The sequence below is a fragment of the Zeus faber genome (assembly GCF_960531495.2).
Source record: "Zeus faber genome assembly, chromosome: 11".
NCBI lineage: Eukaryota > Metazoa > Chordata > Actinopteri > Zeiformes > Zeidae > Zeus > Zeus faber.
In genome coordinates, this window is record NC_137205.1 from 16,310,132 (window position 1) to 16,330,011 (window position 19,880).

General features: G+C 42.7%; 2 protein-coding genes across 3 annotated transcripts in view; one reads left to right on the top strand and one right to left on the bottom strand.

The window, feature by feature from the left end:
• Positions 1 to 9,617, top strand: part of dnaja3a (DnaJ heat shock protein family (Hsp40) member A3a) — an 11,273-nt gene extending 1,656 nt beyond the window's left edge. The window contains exons 4-11 of the mRNA XM_080009212.1: positions 1 to 126; positions 1,015 to 1,167; positions 2,439 to 2,586; positions 3,122 to 3,186; positions 5,000 to 5,128; positions 5,783 to 5,898; positions 6,053 to 6,150; positions 8,894 to 9,617. The exon at positions 1 to 126 is cut by the window's left edge and continues 75 nt beyond it. Coding sequence (XP_079865338.1) covers positions 1 to 126; positions 1,015 to 1,167; positions 2,439 to 2,586; positions 3,122 to 3,186; positions 5,000 to 5,128; positions 5,783 to 5,898; positions 6,053 to 6,150; positions 8,894 to 8,916 — 858 coding nt within the window. The 3' untranslated portion in view covers positions 8,917 to 9,617. The remainder of the gene's footprint in view (positions 127 to 1,014; positions 1,168 to 2,438; positions 2,587 to 3,121; positions 3,187 to 4,999; positions 5,129 to 5,782; positions 5,899 to 6,052; positions 6,151 to 8,893) is intronic.
• Positions 9,618 to 10,885: 1,268 nt separating this feature from the next.
• Positions 10,886 to 18,154, bottom strand: hmox2b (heme oxygenase 2b). 2 transcript variants are annotated; one of them, XM_080009757.1, is made up of 7 exons: positions 18,127 to 18,154; positions 17,414 to 17,581; positions 16,066 to 16,189; positions 15,848 to 15,965; positions 15,030 to 15,521; positions 14,226 to 14,346; positions 10,886 to 12,728 (listed from the first exon to the last, which is right to left on the bottom strand). In XM_080009757.1, exons 3-7 carry the CDS (start codon positions 16,131 to 16,133, stop codon positions 12,601 to 12,603), a joined length of 927 nt encoding a protein of 308 aa, XP_079865883.1. In that variant the 5' UTR covers positions 16,134 to 16,189; positions 17,414 to 17,581; positions 18,127 to 18,154; the 3' UTR covers positions 10,886 to 12,600. The 2 variants fall into 2 exon arrangements, with proteins under 2 accessions (XP_079865883.1, XP_079865882.1); XM_080009756.1 differs by lacking the exon at positions 18,127 to 18,154 and having other exon boundaries at positions 17,414 to 17,923.
• Positions 18,155 to 19,880: the final 1,726 nt, after the last annotated feature.

Genomic DNA, 19,880 nt, shown 5'->3' on the forward strand with positions numbered 1-19,880 from the left:
CAGGGGCAGCAGTACTGGAGCGGACAGAGCAGCAACCCAGAGGAGCTCTTCCGCAAGATCTTTGGAGAGTTTTCCGGAGCTCGGGGCTTCGGGGACTTTAACGCCATATTTGATCAGCCGCAAGAGGTGGGTGGAATATCCCTGAGAGGGGAAACGACTCTCCAGCGCGCGTCCGATTCCACGGGGTTCTTACCAGGTCCTTTGAGGTGCTTGAATTTCGTCCTCAGCGTTTTATTTTGACATGCCAGAATGACATGCCCTGGATCCAGAAAACAAAGCTGGTCGTTGAACATCTTTTAAAGGTGCAGTGTGTAGAATTTGCGCAACGGACTTGGCAGAAATGCAATATATTCATAAGTATGTTTTTATGAGTATATTATCCCATGAAAATAAGAATCGTTGTGTTTTCGGGGGGGGGTATTCAGTTGGTTGCAATCTACAACTTCACCGCTCGATGCCACTAAATTGTTCACAATCTTTTTTTTTTACTTCTTATATAATCTTATAACAGGTAATGACACACACCCACCTTATTAAAAGAGCCATTTATGGACATTGGAACACAACAATTTGGACAGTTCATTTCCCTGATGGAAATATATCGAATTTGCTTTTGATTTGTTGCAGCATTTCTGATATTTGCCTGAAATTACCCTTAAATTTGGATCAAAACATATTGTGGGTTGTGTGTTGTGATTTGACAAAGTAACTGCTATCCGATGATTATGTAGTAATTGTGACAGCTCTATTGACCATGCAGTCTGCAGTCCCCCAAATGTTGGAACATAAATATAACCTTCATGGATTTCCAGACCAAACTGTTCAAAGGTGGACTTGGTCATGTTGTTCAGTTAAAGGATAACGTGTTTGTGACTGAAGTTTAATCTGGTTTTGTTACTACGACAATATAATGATAACAGCGTCGGCCATATAGTCCAAAATGACTTGTTTGCTCCATGTCTATTTTGGTTTCCTTCACAAGACTGATATCGCTGCCTCTTTCTTCCGTCGCAGTACATCATGGAGTTGACGTTCTCTCAGGCCGCCAAGGGAGTCAACAAGGAGATTTCGGTGAACATGGAGGCGTCCTGCCAACGCTGTGATGGCAAAGGCCATGAGCCCGGAACCAAAGTGCAGACCTGCCAGAACTGCAAAGGCTCCGGCCTGGTGAGAAATGACGACATTGACCATCCTTTCAATTTATGAATTGATTTAAAAATTGTAAATTGTTTGTAAGTTAAATCAAATACCTCCACAGTCCAAAATTGTAAAAAAAAAAAAATTAATTTAAATTTTATTTTTATATTTCTTATTGAATTTCTGAAGTTGTTTGTGAAATATTTTTGTAATGCAAGTAGGCCTGTGACAGTATGAATTTCTTTCTTTTTGCGTTGAAAAGTAACATGTAACCGCGGAAAAATAGACAGACAATTCTGACTCTGGTACAGCCCTAGAAATAATTAATAATAATAATCAGACACACACAAATTGAATCCCCCATATGTTTAATGGGTTGTCCCTCCCCCTCAAGCGTGGGGTGCAAAGTTGCAGTGATGGGCGGAGCAACTGGAAAGTTTCTCCAGAAGTCCTTGAACGTTGCATGGAAGACAGTCATTGATGATATATACCGGTAATATAATTTGCGGTGATGACGGTAATGAGCTCAGTACCACGGTGACGTCACGTAACCACGGTAATGCGGTTATCGTCACAATATGGTAATATTGAAGTTGGTAGCAATTCTCATACAGTATATAAAATGTTGATATATTGATATATAATCGTATTGTAACCAATCTCAACAATATCTGATCAAATAAATATTGAATAGAGTCTTAAGATCTTGCCCAATGCTCAGCACTGATTCGGGATTTAGGACATGTACGTGTAATTGCACAATTTGCAAGAAATTAAAAACAATGATCTGTACTTGATGGGTTTCTTCCACCTCTTCCATACTGTAACATCTTTAATATTTGTAATAATCGACTAAGTACATAGTAATAATTGCTATATATAATCTATACCCTATACCATAACAATAATTTATCCTGTTCATTGTGTGTGTGTGTGTGTGTGTGTGTGTGTGTGTGCGTGTGTGTGTGTGTGTGTGTGTGTGTGTGTGTGTGTGTGTGTGTGTGTGTGTGTGTGTGTGTGTGTGTGTGTTTTATTTCATTTTATTTTTCTATTCTCCATTTCCTCAGACTTTGGACTTATTCAGAATGCTAATCGTCCGCAGTGTAACACACAAAACCTCACTAGAACAAATTCCCTACCTGTGTGAATGCACCTTGCATTGCGGAATTAAACTGATTCTGATTATAGTCCTTTTTTTTTTTTATCATCCATTTACTTATTTTACTGTCATTTCTACACTTCCTTTAGCTGCTATATCATTCCGAGTTCCAAACCCACGCTTCATGTCTCGCCCCTCGCAGGAGACGGTGAACACGGGGCCGTTCGTGATGCGGTCCACTTGCCGTCGCTGCGGCGGGAAAGGCTCCGTCATCTCCACGCCGTGCGGCTCGTGTCGCGGGACGGGTCAGACCAAGCAGAGGAAGAACGTTATGGTGCCCGTCCCTGCAGGTCGGTCCACGCCGTCTTCGGTCTAGACAAACAGGGTTCTGACCAGGTCCTTGAGGTGCCTGGAGTGCTTGAATTTCATCCTCAAAAATTGAAGTACTGGCATACCCTGGAAATAGCCCCCTTTGTGCTGAAGTGCTTGAAAAGTCCTTGGAGAAAAAATTACGATTGATTGATAATTGAAAACCTGTAATATTCCCCCTAGTTTTGTTATTCAAATCATAACATGATAAAACTCTTTCCAGAATGGCTTTTACAACATAGATTATTCCAAAGAAATATACATTTAATCCAGCATGGTTGGAAAAAGACACTTATAGTAGTGTATAGTGTAGTAGTAGATGACAATGTGATTAATAATAGATGTACTTATATTGAAAATAGCTTTTATTTTTGCATGACGTGAAACTGAAAATGAAATAATAGTGCTTATAAAAGTACTTGAAAGTCATCGAATTTCCTTTTTCTAATGCCGGAATGAACCCTGCGACAGATAAACTCAGCGGTAATCAGGGTTTGTTTGCTTGTTGTGTTCCAGGAGTGGAGGACGGCCAGACGGTCAGGATGCCCGTGGGCAAGAAGGAGCTCTTCATCACCTTCCGAGTAAGTGTCGACGTGAATCAAGTGGAAGCAGGATCACCCTCGATTCACACCAAGAGCGCCACATCAGTGGGGCCGCGAGGCTCCTAGACAACACGTGTTCTTTGTTTTTACGCCTCGACTCGACTTTTCCAGGCTGTCCATTGAAAGATGTATTTCGTGAAAATATTGAATTACCAAGCCTGCTATGCATCAACCACATATGTAAAATCGCTGATGTGCGGTCCTAACGTGGATTCCTGACTAAAATGAACAAACGAATACATCAAATTAAACCTATATGTAAAGAAAATATTATCATTCCAGCATGAAAACAAGTGCCACGCCCCTGATTAGACTTTATATTTTACTTCATAGTTGGGAAGTAATTTTCTAAACTTTATTGGTCTGGTATATCGTACCTGTCAGCAACACAGGGCACAGTGGAGGGGTGGGGGTTGAACACAAAGGGGGACAGTCTCCTTGCTACTTGGAGCCAACTATGGGGGAGCTCTGCTCAAACTGACTTATCAAGCAACTACACTGTGGAGAAGTGGAGAAATCTGTCATTTTATTTATATGGTATTATAAATCTATTATGAGATTTTTTATCATATGTACAAGATATATCCATTTTGCATGTTTATCTTCATTTAATAATAGAACCACAAATAACCGAGAACAAAGTAATCAGGAAACACTTTATTACAGAAACAACTCAAATATACATATATACATTGTGAAAATGTCCTTGCATCCTCCTCCTCTTGTTAATGGGATGAACCCACCGCTGCCACCCCCTTCCTCCTGTAAATAGTTGCAAAGTAGTAACAGATTATTTCTCATTCCATCAATAAAATGTGTTCAAGCCACAAACCGCTGTGTGAAATATTAACAATGAACGCTAAACTTACAAACTCATCCAACTGTGTTAAAGGGGACTATTATGCTCCTTTTCAACAAGTTAATATATGTCCCTGAGGTCCCCAAAACATGTTTTTGAGTTTTTTTGCTGAAAATACCACTCCAGCCATTCTAACATGCCTCTGACACCCACCCTGTTCCAGGACATTGAGTGGGTGGTGCCACCCTCCTGAGGCCTCTAGTTCTGTGTGAACCAATGGGGTTTGAGCTTTACTTCGGGGTTCTGTTGTATTTAGTCTGTAAAGACGGACTTGGTGTGAATTGGGGGTTAGAAGAAAGTTTCCACAACAGAACCTCCAACTATTTAAGAGTATTTTCTCTTCTTGGTGTCTTTACTTACATTTCAGTAGTTCTTTACAAGATCAGATAGAATGGATCACTGTCATATTTACCAAATATTCCATAATTATTTTATAACTTAAATTAATATTTATAATAATTATTTGTTCGTTTATTTTATTTGATTATTTATCATTTATTATATTTACAATTCTTGCTGTCACAATGCCTACATTATCACCGGATCGCTTTTTTTTTTTTTTGTTTTGTTTTTTTTTTGTTTTTTTTTAGCTATTCACAATAATTATATAAAGTAGTTCTACAATCACAGGTTTCTACCCAAATTTAAGGGAGATTTTTTCGCAAATGTTGGAACATATGAAATGTGTATTATGGATATTTCCATCAGTTTGGTTGGGACGAATTAACCCTTTTTTTATGTTCCAATGTTCATTAATAATAGATTGATGTCTCGTCTGCAATTGATAGACATATTATTGAATTATTATAGACTTAAATTATGATAGTAGCATAATTCAAACTTATTTGTATGATTTATTAGTCATACAAATTAATATTCAATGTCGTGATTGTGACTATTGCCCTATTTCCATCGGTGTAACTGGTTGCGTAGGTCCAGAAAAGTCCTGTGTTCCGAAGAGACGGTGCAGACATCCACTCTGACCTGCAAATCTCCGTGGCCCAGGCCATCCTGGGCGGCACGGCCAGGTCACAGGGGCTCTACGAGACGCTAAACCTATCAGTGAGAGCCCACATACACATACACACACACACACACACACACACACACACACACACACACACACACACACACACACCTACATCCACAGGAAGAGCAATAGCAATAATACTAGGAACTAGCGATAGATTTTCCATCCTTTTGTTTAAACCAACACTATATAACTTTTTTTACCTTAAAAACAGCTTCAAAATCACTTTGATGGTACAGTAACCTGTAATATGGAGAATGGCTCCTCTTTCATTCCCCTCTTTCAGAAATTTGTATTTGGTGGCAAAAGCACCGGCTGTGGAAGCTAGTTATAAATAGACGATAGAGAGCTCTGTATAGGATTCTGTGTAACTGTAGGAAGAGCATTTACACTAATAGGTAGTTTGGCAAACACAGTATTTTAATCAAATGCAGTAAATAACATTGCTTTCTATCTCTCATGCGTTAGTACTGAACATTTCAAATCCTTACCTTTTGAGATTAAAAAAAAAAACTGTTGTGTCTGTTATCTGTTAACCGTATGTTAGGGATTGTAATTGATAATCATGGTTAATTGTATTTTACAATCGTAATGGTTTGGAAGGTTTGATCAATGTCCTAAGAGGGTTTGTACCGACACATAATATATGCATAACATTCAAGCTAATCGAACCGTTTCCTCCCCAGATCCCCGCAGGCATCCAGACCGACCAGAGGATTCGACTCTCTGGGAAAGGAATTGCCCGTGTGAGCGGCTACGGCTTCGGAGACCACTATGTCCACGTCAAAATCAAAGTGCCCAAGTAAGATACCGCCCATGCTATGGAGATTGTTTCTAAGGTTGTGTTGATGGACTTTTTCCCCATTTCAGGATTAATACTTTATTTTCATCCTATCTCACTGTGAAATGCTTGGAAGTGGTGTTGCAGCGCTGGCTAAGTTTCTCTCCCCGTGCAGGACTCTGACCGACAGACAAAGGTCTCTGCTGATGAGCTACGCTGAGGACGAGACGGATGTCGACGGCACTGTGAACGGCATCACAGCCACGACATCAGGTAGGAGGACCTTCAGAAACGCCTTCTCTCCTATTTCTACCTCTTTCCTATCTTCCTATTTTTAAATTAGTATAATAAGCAAAAATAACATTGATTATTTATCCTGTACTTGTCTGTTTGAACCTTGTAATTGCCATTTACTATAATTATCCATAGAAGCTGACACGCTACTTCTGTAATAAGATGTTTGTCAGTGTCACTCGTGCCTCCTCCAGTATTCTCCACAGCAAGAGTTGTCAGTACAGATTCTGTGTAGGGTAATGTTACTTATTACACTACTTTTAAGTTACTCACCAAATAAGCGCAGAAGTCCAACTAGGCATTGTAAATCCATCTTTGTTTCCACTTGATTGATTGTGATTTGAAAATTTAGCAGCTTTTGACAAAATATGCGTCAATACATTGGTAGTCGGTGGGCTAGGACTCGCCAAAATCGGGGTCGGCCCCAAAAATCTGGCGTCGGTCGGCCTCTAATAATGGAGGACATTAGCGGCGCGTTGATGCAGCACCGCTCTCTGTCCAGGTGGGGGCAGCACCGCCAAGCACTCTGAAGCAGCACAGACCAGGGAGGAGGAGGAGGGTGAAGGGAAACAATAGGGGGCCTTCTTCAGATTTATAAAAAAAAAACAAAAAACAGTTTAGCTCTTCCTGACAGCCACAAAGCAGGTAGGAGTAGCGTTAACATCCTCTGAATCACTGAATGGCGCCCACTCCTGACACATCTATTCCGGAAATGTAATTTGAAATGTTACACGGCACCCGATCCAACAGCGTTTGTGGGTGTATTTTATCTTCATTCCAGTGTCATCCTTTCACTTCAGTGTGTGTGTGTGTGTGTGTGTGTGTGTGTGTGTGTGTGTGTGTGTGTGTGTGTGTGTGTGTGTGTGTGTGTGTGTGTGTGTGTGTGTGTGTGTGTGTGTGTGTGTGTGTGTGTGTTTCCCCCACACTTTTGTAAATATATTATTTTATTCCGTTTTTGTGCATTTATATATTATTTGCATACTTCTTGTTTTTAAATCAATCAATTAATTGTAAGTATAGAGTCACCATGCGGCATGGTCCCGATAATACAGCAAGTAAACAAAGTAGTCACAACAGAACATAAACAAACAAAATACGTCAAAGTCAAAACAACCAAGCCAAAGAGATGCCTGCACACTGCAAAAATCAAAATAAAACAACCACATTAAAAACATCAATGTCAAAGGAATGTTTGAAAAGATGTTAGACTCGACAAAGTTCTCTGTTCTTGGGTAGCCTGTAATGAGGTGAGTAGAGGTGGCTTTTCAGTCTTGATTTAAAGCTTTCAACTGAGCGGGCATCTCTCACGTACTGTGAGGCTATTCCAGAGGTAAGGGGACGGTCGGCAAATGCTCTGAAACCAGAAGATTTATTTTTTTTGTTAACTGAGGGAATGTCCAGGAGACCAGCATCGAGAGAGCAAAGAGGACATGCTGGTAGATGAGTATATGGTAGAATTATCTCAGATAAGTAAAGTGGTGCAAGCCCAAAAGTCCATGCAAGGCTTTTGAAGTTAAAATAACCTTCAAAATCAGCTCTAGCTTGCCTTGGTAGCCAGTGAAGAGAGGTCAAAATGGGTATTATATGATCGATTTTTATTTATTAATTTTTTTTACTTTTTGTCAAGATTTTAGCTGCAGCATTCTGAACAAGCTGAAGACTTCTAGTAGCACGACTCAGAAGACCAGAGAAAAGGGCATTGCAATAAGATGGCATCATCATCGCACAATGATAGGTCCAAATTTTAGCAATATTTCTACGATGGGGAAAAAATGCTGTCTTGGTAATAGCCTTGATATGAGACTGGAAAGTCAGACGAGAATCCAAAATCACTCCAAGGATTGTGATGGTCGAGCTTTCAAGAATAATACAACCGTCGATATTCAAACACTCAAATTCTCAAACGAATGCCCCTATTTGGCTTGTCTAATAACTCTTGTTTTATCAGCATTCAACAGCACAAAGTTCATACCCATCCATTTTTTTTCCTGATAGACATGCCTCAAACTTTAGGAGTTGGGAAAGGTTATTTGGCTTTCTGGTACATATAGCTGTGTATCGTCAGCCTAGTGATGGAATTAAACACCATATTTGCAAATAATGTCACCGAGGGGAAGCATAAAGATGAAGAAGAGCACGTTGAGTTCTATTTGATGAATATGAATGAAAGAATGAAAGCGCTGTCCCCAGGATACAACTATGCTTCTCCAAGCGGCTTAGAAGTACACTGTGGTCCCCAATGTCAAACGCTGCACTCAAGCCAAGAAGCAGCAGCAATGATGTTAAGTCAGAATCAACACTAATGAGATCACTGACTACTCTGGTAAAGGCAGCTTCAGTGGAATGATGGGCCTGAAAGCCAGACCAAAATGAATTGATTGATCGAAGAGATGGTTGTTTGATAAGTAGGTAGCTAGTTGATCAGCGACAGCGCTTTCAAGTAGTTTCGACATAAAAGGACGATTGGAAACTGGTCTGGAATTATTCCGAATTTGCAGATCAGTATGAGGTGTTTGAGCAGCGCCTGGTAATGGTGAAGGCACAGTGCCTATACAAAGCAATTTATTCATACTTGTTTTTATTACTTTGTTTTTGCTTTATAACAACTCTGCTTACGATAGAAATCTTGAACTGACACTTTACAAAATTGAAAGAACTTTAAACGATTTATTTGTATGTTAGTCTATCCTCTAATTTCAAGGTTCACCTTTCCCCGTTGAAGGTAAAAGATCCACTGGGACCTGAGCTGTGTCAGAGGGCGGAGGAGGCCCTAATGAATGGACAGCCACCTGAACCTTGACGAAGAGAAGGAAAATAAACAGAGTGAGGTACTGTCGGCCCGGGGTGGTTTCTGGATCCACGAACACAGACCCGCTTCTCTGTCTGCGACTCGTCTTTCACTACAACTGAATACGGGACATGGGTTTACTTATTCTTTTCCTTCAATACAACCAGAAAAATGTGTATCGTTTGCCCACATGATACGTCTCCCGTCCATCGCTCTGCTGTTCTTTTATCTCCATTTTAGTGAATAGTTGTGTTTTTGTGATTTGGAAAATGCCAAAACCCAACGCGAATGGAATGAAACATGGCGTGAAAAGGCCTCAGATCCAGTTAGGAACACCTGACGACATAAACCTACTTAAGGCTGTTTTTGTTTTACCTTTGTGCTCGAGGACTAGCATCTCCCGGACTGCACCGTGGTCGGTCGTACAAGTCAGAATGTTTTCGGCTTTTGACTTAAAGCTGGAGCTCAGGTGGATTTTAGGATGCAGAGCAGCGTTGCTTTGTTTCACTAGACGGTCGCTATCCCGGGCCCCCCTCTGTCAGTTTCAAACCCTACCCAAGTTAAGCCTATTCTGTTGAGTGAATTAAAAATCTCTATCATGAACTTGTCACATGCTGTAATAAAGTAGAAACTGCCTGTACATCTAATAAATCTACGATGTGGAAATGGATGTCTTTTCTTTTCTAAATATCGCCGTGTCAGCAGAACTTGTTGGGCGTACCTTTCCAGGGCCAATAGGATGATATTGTCCGTCCTGGGTTTGCCCCTGGGTACTCCTCCAAAGGGGAGCCATCCTTACCAGATGCCCAAAACCACCTCAACACCACCTTGTCACTGTGTCCATTTTCCCATTGTGGTCAGCCACACTTCATGAGTCCAAAAACCTCCAGGCTACGTGTGCCTTGATCGAGGACATCACGCCTCTATCCATTCCAGAGATTAGATCTTCAGGGACGGGCAGCAGCTGGAAGTAGCCTTAAACAGGTCCATCCTTAATGCCACTTGCCACAGGAACATTCTGCACATCTATCATCATTCAGCGAGTGGTGTCATTCAGCCCTTGACAGCCGGCCGCTCTTCATTTTAAGTCCTTTAATTTTTATTTTGTTCTTTTTGTAAATTACTGAGATTCAGTGACCAATGAAATTCAACTGTCTTTTTAGGTCTCCTTTATTAATTTCCCAGTACAGTGGTACCTCGACTTACGACTGTAATTCGTTCTATCAGAACGGTCGTATGTCGAAGCAATTTTTCCCATATATATTATGAAACCCTGAAGGGTGAAAATAAACTAATTACACAGCACAAACACAGTTAATATGAAAAAAAATATCGATAAGCCACAAACTCTGTGCACACACGATGTAGGTCACCTGCTGACTGACTGACTGCTGACTGGCCGCCAACGCACCAACTGCAAATTACCACGGTCGTGTCTTGGAGCAGTCGGTCGCAAGTCGATACAAATTTTCGCGACTATCGCTACTCGTATCTTGGATTAGTCTTAAGTAGATGCGATCGTAAGTCGAGGTACCACTGTACTACCAAAGATGAGGTCCAAAGGTTTTCTCCTGCCCCACCAAGAACACCTTTGGGAACATGTTCTTGTACATTTTTGTGAGCAAATGTTTTAACACGTGAAACATGACCTGCCCCTCCTTGAACCACTGACACTGAACATGTTATGTAACCCTAAGTATTTTAGTGCGAGACATCTATGGCTTGAACTCGGTCGGAAAGGAATCAACAACCAACCTTCTTCTCTAACACAAAGGCCGCACCAGCCACAGCCAATGAGACTTTTCAGCCGAATGGGAGGCCTGGTTCCTTTGTGCAGAGTCAGCTGGGTTGGTTTGAAAGAAAATGCTTATTCTTGTGTTTGACAAAAACCAACTGAATTTCAGGGAAAAACAAAAGAGGAACAACCACGTGATTATTCTTTATTTATTCTACTTAGGACGGCACAATGTATTCCTGTACGTTCTCACTCGCGCAAGAAGGGTGCTATTGTCGAGGGTGGCGTGAAGCCGAACACTGTTAAAGGGTCTGTTTACAGGACTCACTGTTGAGGCATGGATCAAAATAGAAAAACAAACTATCAGCCAAGCACGCCGCTCACTTGGATTACTCATTCCTCCTGAGATGGAAGTCGGAGCTCCATACACCTTTTCAAAAATACTTTTGCATACGAGCCCTATATAAAGAAATAGTTGCTTGTCTTACCGTTGTTTTGGTATCCTGAAAGCAAAGCAGTATAGTAGGACCAAAGATATCTACACAATACTCTAGCAGCAATCGGAAAATTGACGCCAATACAGGTATATCAAACATCCATCTATGTGTAAAAGTGACATTCTGATAAATAGGGAGCATGGAAACGTAATGAACTCGTGGAATATCGGCCATGTCGCGTTCTGAGGAAAGGATGGAGGGAATGTTCTGTCTCACAATCTGGTTGTTACAATTAACTGGAAAATAGTTTTTTGTTTTTTTCATTGCAAACATCAGCACAGTCTATTTCGTAGGCTCATCATCCAAATGTAAAAACTAAAAAGATATTTGTTCAAAATAACCGTTATTATATGGAAAAAAGTTCATTGACAATCTCAAACATGGTTATCTCGACGAAACCCTTGCTGCAGAGTGACTTTTCCTAATCGTACATGCTCAGAAGATATGTTTTGTTCATATTAGACCTAAAAAATAAAAAATAAACTTTCTTCAATATGTACATCTTGGGCTGAACACAGGATCCATGTGCCAGGTAGAACTAGTTATTCTATTGGGGAGTCTGATATTTCTGCAATAAAGAGGAGAATCTTCATCCGGATATGACACAGAAAGCTTTGACCTTCTATTCACAAAGCCCCAAAATGGACTAAATGATCTGTTTTGATTTATTTGAAAAAGCTGTGTATTAGTTATTTTGGTTTTAAAATGAATTATAATAATCATAATAACGATATCATTGTTATAAGTGTGCTATCTTTTGTGAAGTGCTTGTACCGTTCATATTTTAATCACTGTGATGAAAGTGCTGTGTATTTCCGCTTTGGAAACGCCGTTATAATAGTAAAAGAGAGAAAAACCGTTGGCAAGTTTGCATCACAAAAATTAACTCGTCTGTTTCTTAATTGCATCAGGTAACAGAAGCTCGGCTCATTGGCAGGCTTCAAAAACACAAAAGCTTCTTACAGTCCCGGGGTGGTTCTCTGCCCAGCAGAAGCTTCCTACTTATACCCGACTCCTGCATATTGCATTGCATTGTAGTGTACTTCTTTCAGAAAGCTCATCTTCCAGTTTGGTAGGTCAAATATCATAAAAAGTAATTAAAAAAAAAAAAGGTTTAAATTTAAATTTGAGGCATTTTTCAACAGTCTCCAAACATAACACTATTTGTGTGCGCTTGTACTGTGTTAAGAAAAAACAAAAAATCTACAGCTACAAAAAGGCTCAAGATGAAAATGACCACACAGAGAGGACGGAGCGAGGCAAAGGATTCAAATGGTCACACAGACTGACGATGGATGGTTCTTACAGTTTTTTTTTCATATCTTTGTTTTCCTTTCTTCCCTCTGCGTCTTTCCTTCGTCTTATTCCTCCCTATTGCGGCAGTTTTTTTTATTGGCCAGACGGCCGGATCACATGAGGTACCAGGCGGCCAGTCCAGCCAGAGCAGCGACGCAGGCGGCGAACAGGACCTGCCCGGTCGGGTGGCGCAGCACCGCCATGGCGAGCTGGCAGGCGTACGCTGTTCCCCCACTCGCAGCTGGAGGCAGAGGAGAAGAAGGAGAAGAAGTATAACAGATAATATCGATATGGTGGTTAAATGTTGACTTTAAGACTGTTCTAATCTCTTCATATCCACATTACTAATGATTGATTCTCAAATATTTCTTGTGTGTAAACATCTCTCATCAAATTATTAATATCGAGGTATTTGTCAAAAAATATTGTCTGAGCGACTTTGACAAGGGCCAAATTGTGATGGCTAGTCGACTGGTTCAGAGCATCTCCAAAACGGCAGGTCTTGTGGGGTATAAAAGTGGTCCAAGGAAGGCCAACCGGTGACCTGGCAACAGGGTCATGGCCGCCAACGCTCATCAATGGACGTGGGGAGCGAAGGCTAGCCCACCTGAAACAGTCGATGCTGCTATGATAGAAAGGTTCAGAACACACAGCGCTTCACAGCTCGCTGCGTGTGGGCCGCGTGGACTGCGCGGCCCCCGACAGAAAGAGCCTACAATGGGCATGTGAGCCTCACAACTGGACCATGGAGCAATGGAAGAAGGAAGGTTGGCTAGGTCTGATGTATTACGTTTTCTGTTACATCATGTGGATGGCCGGGCGCGTGTGCGTCGTTTACCTGGGGAAGAGATGGCACCACTATGCGAAGAAGGCAAGCTGGTGGAGGCAGTGTAATGCTCTGGGCAATGTTCTGCTGTGAAACCTTGGGTCCTGGCATTCATGTGGATGTTGTTTGATACGTACTACCTACCTAAACATTGTTGCAGACCAAGTACACCCCTCCATGGCCCTGATGGCAGTGGCCTCTTTCAGCAGGATATTGTGCCCTGCTACATTGCAAAAATTGTTCAGGAATGGTTTGAGCAACATGACAAAGAGTTTAAGGTGTTGACTTGGCCTCCGAATTCCCCAGATCTCAATCCGATGGAGGGATGTGCTGGAACAACAAGCCCGATCCATGGGGGCCCCACCTCGCAACTCACAGGACTTAAAGGATCTGCTGCTAACGTCTTGGTGCCAGATACCACAGGACGCCTTCAGAGGTCTTGTGGAGTCCATGCCTCCACGGGTCAGAGCTGTTTTGGCGGCAGGAGGGGGAGCTGCACAATATTTGCCAGGTGGTTTTATCGGTGTTGTGGCTCATCGGTGTATGTTCACACAAAATCAGTCTCACAATTGATGGTTTTGTTCTATAACCTTGTGTCGTGGGGTCTTAATATGTGATTTCCGGTAATCGTCATTTCTTTGGGAGAAATTATGATTCCTTATCCCCTTTCTCAGAACTAAAATACCATTGTTAGATGAATCACATTTTTTTAAAAAGCACTGAACTGTCTTCACATGTTGTAAAACTGGTTCAAGAATTCAAAACCAAGAGTAACTATTGCAAAAACAATAACTTGACAGCATTGGTTCACGTGGCCTCACTAATCTGCCAATCCTTCTTACGGTTGTAGGTTATATCAACACTGTAGATAAGAGTGATTTCTGAAGCAGATTTGTGAATTACAAGTTTTACCCATTTGGGCTGCGTAGTAGGGGCATTTGCTGATATCTCCTCCGGCTCCGTGGACGGCCATACCAGCGTCCAACACGTCCTCCTGGATGGTCTTACCCATCTCCTCCAGCTCATCAAACACCTGAGGGAAAGCCAAGGTGGAATGTGATTATTTCATCATTAAAACCTCAAATGCAAGTAATATTGTGACACAATAGCTTAAAATATCATAAACAGTCATAAAAAACAACCACGTCATAAAAATATACTCATGCTATCATGTGCCCCCCCGCACGTAGTCCATTGGCCCAGATATTACAAGTAGAGATAAGCTTTGTAAATGTCCTTGTGTAATACCTGCTGTAATACCTCTATACTTGTACGTGACATCACGTAACATTAGTATTATTAATATAAATAACGACTCAATCCGATATTGATGATCACAATCCGATTCAAAATCAATATAGACATTTTATATATACTGAGAAGTGCTAGTACCATTAATATATATACTTTGTACTTGATTTGGATTACACAAATATTTCACACAACATATTCAGTCTAATACAGAAATTAAATGTTTCAATTAATTTGTATTGTTTTTCTTGGAACCAGCCTTACATATTATTGCCATACTACCCACAGAGCAGATCCAGATAATTCAGATTCAATGTGACTTCTTGAACACAGTTCCCGGCATTTATGTGGCGGCAAAAGTTACCCCAAAAAGATCCGGGTACAACTGAGAAAACATCTTCAACCCGGGATTTAATGGACTAGCTGTGTCTATTTTTCCTGAGGTCAGTGAACGTGCCCCCTCACCTCCATGTTGAACTGGAAGGCCTTTATGGCCTCGGCCACCAGCTTCTGTTTGGTTTCAGTGTCCATCTCCAGCTCGTTCATCCTGCTGCGGTACAGCTGCTTGAAGGCCTTGGTGCTGTGGATCATGTCAAACTGGTAGAACTCCAGGCCTTCCCCTGTGGGAGGCAGCTTCAGGGCCCGCTGGGCCACCTTCTTCAGCACCTGGCCCCCAGACAGGTCTCCCATGTAGCGGGTGTAGGCGTGGGCCACCAGCAGCACGGGGTCCTCCTGGCCCACCTGGTGGATGCGGTCCACGTAGCGCTGCGTGGCCGAAGAGCACCTGGTCTGGCTGCTCCAGTCCGGCCCGTAGAAGTACTCCAGGTCCCGGGCAAGGGCCCCCTGTCGGTGGAGCTCCTGAGGGAAGTAGAGGGGGGCGAAGAGGGGGTGGTCCTTGTTCCTCTCGATCTCCTCCTCCATGGCTGCGTAGGTGTGGTAGAGCGCCACGGCACCAAGCTGTTTTTTTTTTCACAAAAAAAAACCATTTGATCCTGAATGGTGTCTTCATTATCAGAGGATATCAAGTTAGATCAGTGGTTCTCAACCTGGGGTGCCCGAAGTTCAGAACCACTATCTGTCTTTATGTCTGCTTTGATCCCAGATTCACTGTTATCTCTCTGGACTTAATCATATCTTACAATAAAAATGTTCTCAAATTGAAAAGGTAACAGAGACTACATCCTGTAAAACATGGTCTGTGGCCTCATGTGTTTCATATTCAGGGTGCTTGACATGAACAAGGTTTGAATCACTGTTAGACGACCTCTTCTCCTTGGACTGACCTTGAAAAGCTCTTTGCGTATGCGTCCCCGGAGAAAGTCTTTGACAAACTGCGTGTTCTCGGCCTTCTCGTGAACTTCCTTGGTCCCTGCTGCCAGCATCTCAGACAGGTCCTCTGGGCTGGAGTAGGAGGAGGAAAAAGATGGAACAACACAACAGCCTGTGAATGTTTTGTTGACACTGAAGCGCGACAATGGGAGCACTTTGACAGCGGTCCTACCTGAGTGTGTCATCTTTCTCTTCGTAGATCAGCCCCGCGCCGTTGGAAACCCTCACAGACTTTTCCATCTTCACTGCAGTTGTGTGCTCGATTTGGTTGTCAGACACGCACCTAGAACTAGACACTGGCAAAAATGGTAAAAAGAGATTAACACCCATTCTATTTAAAATGCTTTGATCCCAGTGATTGAAGGGTTTTGTATATTCATCCATGAGACAGGAACAAACCCAGTTTGTACCTTTAAAATATACAATACAAGCGAGCCGGTGGGAAATGGGCTAGAAGGTAAAAGCCAATATTGAAAAATGAAACGATAGGAAGGATAGAAATTATACTGTATATATTTCATCTCATTTCATATTTGTGTTATTTTAGGTTATATCTGTTATTTACCATTGGGTTTAGTGTATATTGGAAGATTTCTAATTGTTTTGGGGTATAGTTAAGTGTGACGTTTATTTATTCATTTTTTTCCCCAATTTTTCCAGATTGCCATTTTCTTGTTTTATATTTTTATTGGTTTATTTTTATTTTGCCTATTGTGTCAATGTGAGCTGCTGGGACTTTGGGTACAAATAAAGTATTAATTCATATGTTCACATAAATAATAATTCATGCATTACATTTAGAATTGATTATTACACCGTTATCACCATCAAATGTAATCATTCATGCCTTATGACATAGCAAACCTTTTTGAAGACCTATTTGCCAAATTTGATGAAAATCCATAAAAAGCCTTTCGAGATATTCAGGCCTACAGACAAATAAACTATGTAAAAAGTATAAGCTATTTGAGGTAACACTGGTGCTGGATGTTCTGGGGGCTATAGCACAAAGGTTATATCTGTTTAAGAAAAAAGTGGATAAGCTGAGCGAGTTCTCATCGCCGCAGCATGAAATAACTGTGTAATTGAGGCAACACACAACTGTTTTTATTCTTTAGGTGTGCGGTGTGACACTAGTTTGACCAAAGATTGCCCAACAGCTTTCATTCCAAGGAAGACAAAGGGACAGTGTGGATCTTGAGTGTTTGTCGGGCTTAAAAAGAGCTGGGCTGCCCTTCATAAATGGCATCGCAGTCATTGTATAAGCAGTGTCCTATAAATAATTGGAAGGACTCAACTAAAGCTAACATCACACTAAATCAACATCAAGCACACACAGGGCCTGAAACTGAATACAAGTCCATTATCTGCGCTAGCAAACATTGTGCAATCATGGGGTACAACCTAATCAACGTTATATTGGTAATAGCCGACCAGCTACATCAAAATATTAGATCACTTACGAATAACTGAACTGGTTGGTTAAACCACCGGCGGTTGAACGAGCCGCATGTACCTACCAGTGGGTGTTGCGGTGCAGCGATCCAGTCCAAAAGGGTTGACCAGCGCGTTTCAAATGGTGGTGGTGGTGGTGGTGTCGTTGTTCAGATGACGTGGGTCAAAGGCGGACGCCGTCTCCCACTTCATTCGGACGTTTTATGATGCCGACCTTTTATTCCCCCCCCCCTCTCCTCGGTGGCAGCGAGAGAACGAGAGAACGTGAGCGTGGCTCTCTGGCGACAAGTCAAGAGACAGATCCGGACGGATCGACGTGTGACACGGCTTGGCGGGGAGGGGGGGGGTACGCGACAGGGTGACACGGTAAAGACCGCGGCAACAACAGACCCTGCGTCTACATGCAGCGGGTGGAACAAAGTCAACACAATCCTTCTAGTGTGTACTAAGGGATTTGGAAATATATATACATATAAACACAAAGAAAAACTGTCATTGTTGACATTGTACAATAGACGTACACATTACAAACGAACAATAAACCGCCGAATGAAAATCGCTGCCCAAATGTTATTGGGCAGCGACTTAACTCAGCACAGGAGCTAAAGCTAAAGCTAGCCCGAGTTGAGCGCGACGCGGAAAGGTTCGCAAACACTGCCTCCTCTCGCACATGCTGAGGTCGGTTACGCCAACACAGAGAATAGAACAAACAGTTGTAATACAATGACTCCAAACTATGGCGGACGCCGGGTTCGTCGCCGGGTCCGTGCCCGCTCACCTCCTCGCGTGCAGGAGCGTCCGGCCTGAGCAGGAGGCGCTGATTGGTCAGGGGCAGGCTCACGTGACGTCGGTGCCGCTGCCGCTGCGTTCCGCCGACGCGGAACTCGGAAAGTTCCCAACGTCACACCGGAGGGGGGATGGGGGGGGGGGGGTGCGAAGTTAACGGTCGTTCGTGTCGGAGGAAAAGTGCGCCGGAGTCTCCCGGGGCGTCGGCCCTGGCGTCACGGCACACGCCGTCGATGGTGCACGGAGTCCCCTTTTGCCTTTGGGGTGTGACTTGAAAACACGAATTGTTATGTGGCGTTCACGTACGTGTTGTGTCGCATAGCGTTCACAAGCTCGCCAAACGAACACTTTCCGAGTCGCACTCGAACGCAGCGAGTTCCTCCGCGCTACGGCGGCAGGTGGAGCGTGTTGGTTGAGCGCTGACTTGATCCGCACCGGCGGCTGGTGCAACGCGGCAGATCCTTTTCACCTATGTCTCAATTTTTCATTCCATTCATTTCGCCCTGATCGCCACGCTTGGCCCGATTCCGAGGCCCCCGCACTACAGCAGCTCGTTTTCCTGCAGTCGCCATGGAAACTCGACCTTGTGACCAATGCAGATAATTAAACATTGAAACAATTCTGTTTAAACAGGACCAACACTAACAACACACAGACGAGCCCCGGAAGAATGATTAAGCAAATATAATATGAATCATCTCAGTGTATATTACAAACTACATTATTTGCATAAACGCATCCCTACTTGCTGCACCAGAACCAAACAAATACTATATTATGGTCTCACTAGTTAAGAGATGTTATTTCCACGAAGATGTAATTATTTGCTTTGTGTGGTTGGATTCCATTCATACATTGCTAGAAACATAACCACGTGTTGGATTGATTTTGTTCTTGAGATTGGTAATACTCATAATCATTTGCATAAAATAAAAGGAACTGAATGGATGTGTTATCTATGACTAACAGAAATGAAAACCAATTAGCACAGTTTATGAGATCATTTTTGCGCCGCTTATGCTTTATGTTCAAAGACAGACAGGCATGGACGCCCCTCTATTCTCCAGTATATACTCAAGTGCAAGAAACAAAAAGGCAAAAAATAAAATAAAAATAACCGTGACATCCCATTACATTTTTACTTCAAATCTGATTCAAATAGAAATGACTGCATCTTTGCTTCGGGAAGAAGTGCGTGGGCAGCCAGGTGTTGCCCCCAGAGACCTGGGTTTTCATCCGGGGTCCTGCGTGGAGTTTTTTATTTTCATGGCATCCCTCCAGGCGCTCCACTTTCCTCCCATCTCCGAGGACACACGGGTCAGGCTGATTCGAGATGGGAGACTCTAGACTGAACCCAGGTGATAAGAACTGCCACAAACCTCACCGTACCTGAAAGTACCGCCGCCGTATTTTCATCTCAGTGATGAGTGGTTTTGATGATCGGATATTTAAGTGAGGGGAAGAAAAAAAAATCCACTCTGTATATAAATATCTCATCCCACCACGCTGTCAGTGGAGCCCCATCAGGAGCGTCGTCCTCCTCCTGTACGCTCGGCCTCCCTGACCCGGGGCGGGTCAGAGGGGGCACTGGGGGTCCAGGAGGAGAGCGCGCGTCTCCAGACGGGCCCCGGATGGAGGCGTCCTGGAGCCAACATGGAGAGCAAGACGTTTTTTTTAATAGTCAGAGGAAGTTCTCCACCCGTGCCTGTGGAGGTTTTTTGACCTCGCGAAGCCATCGGAGAGGTC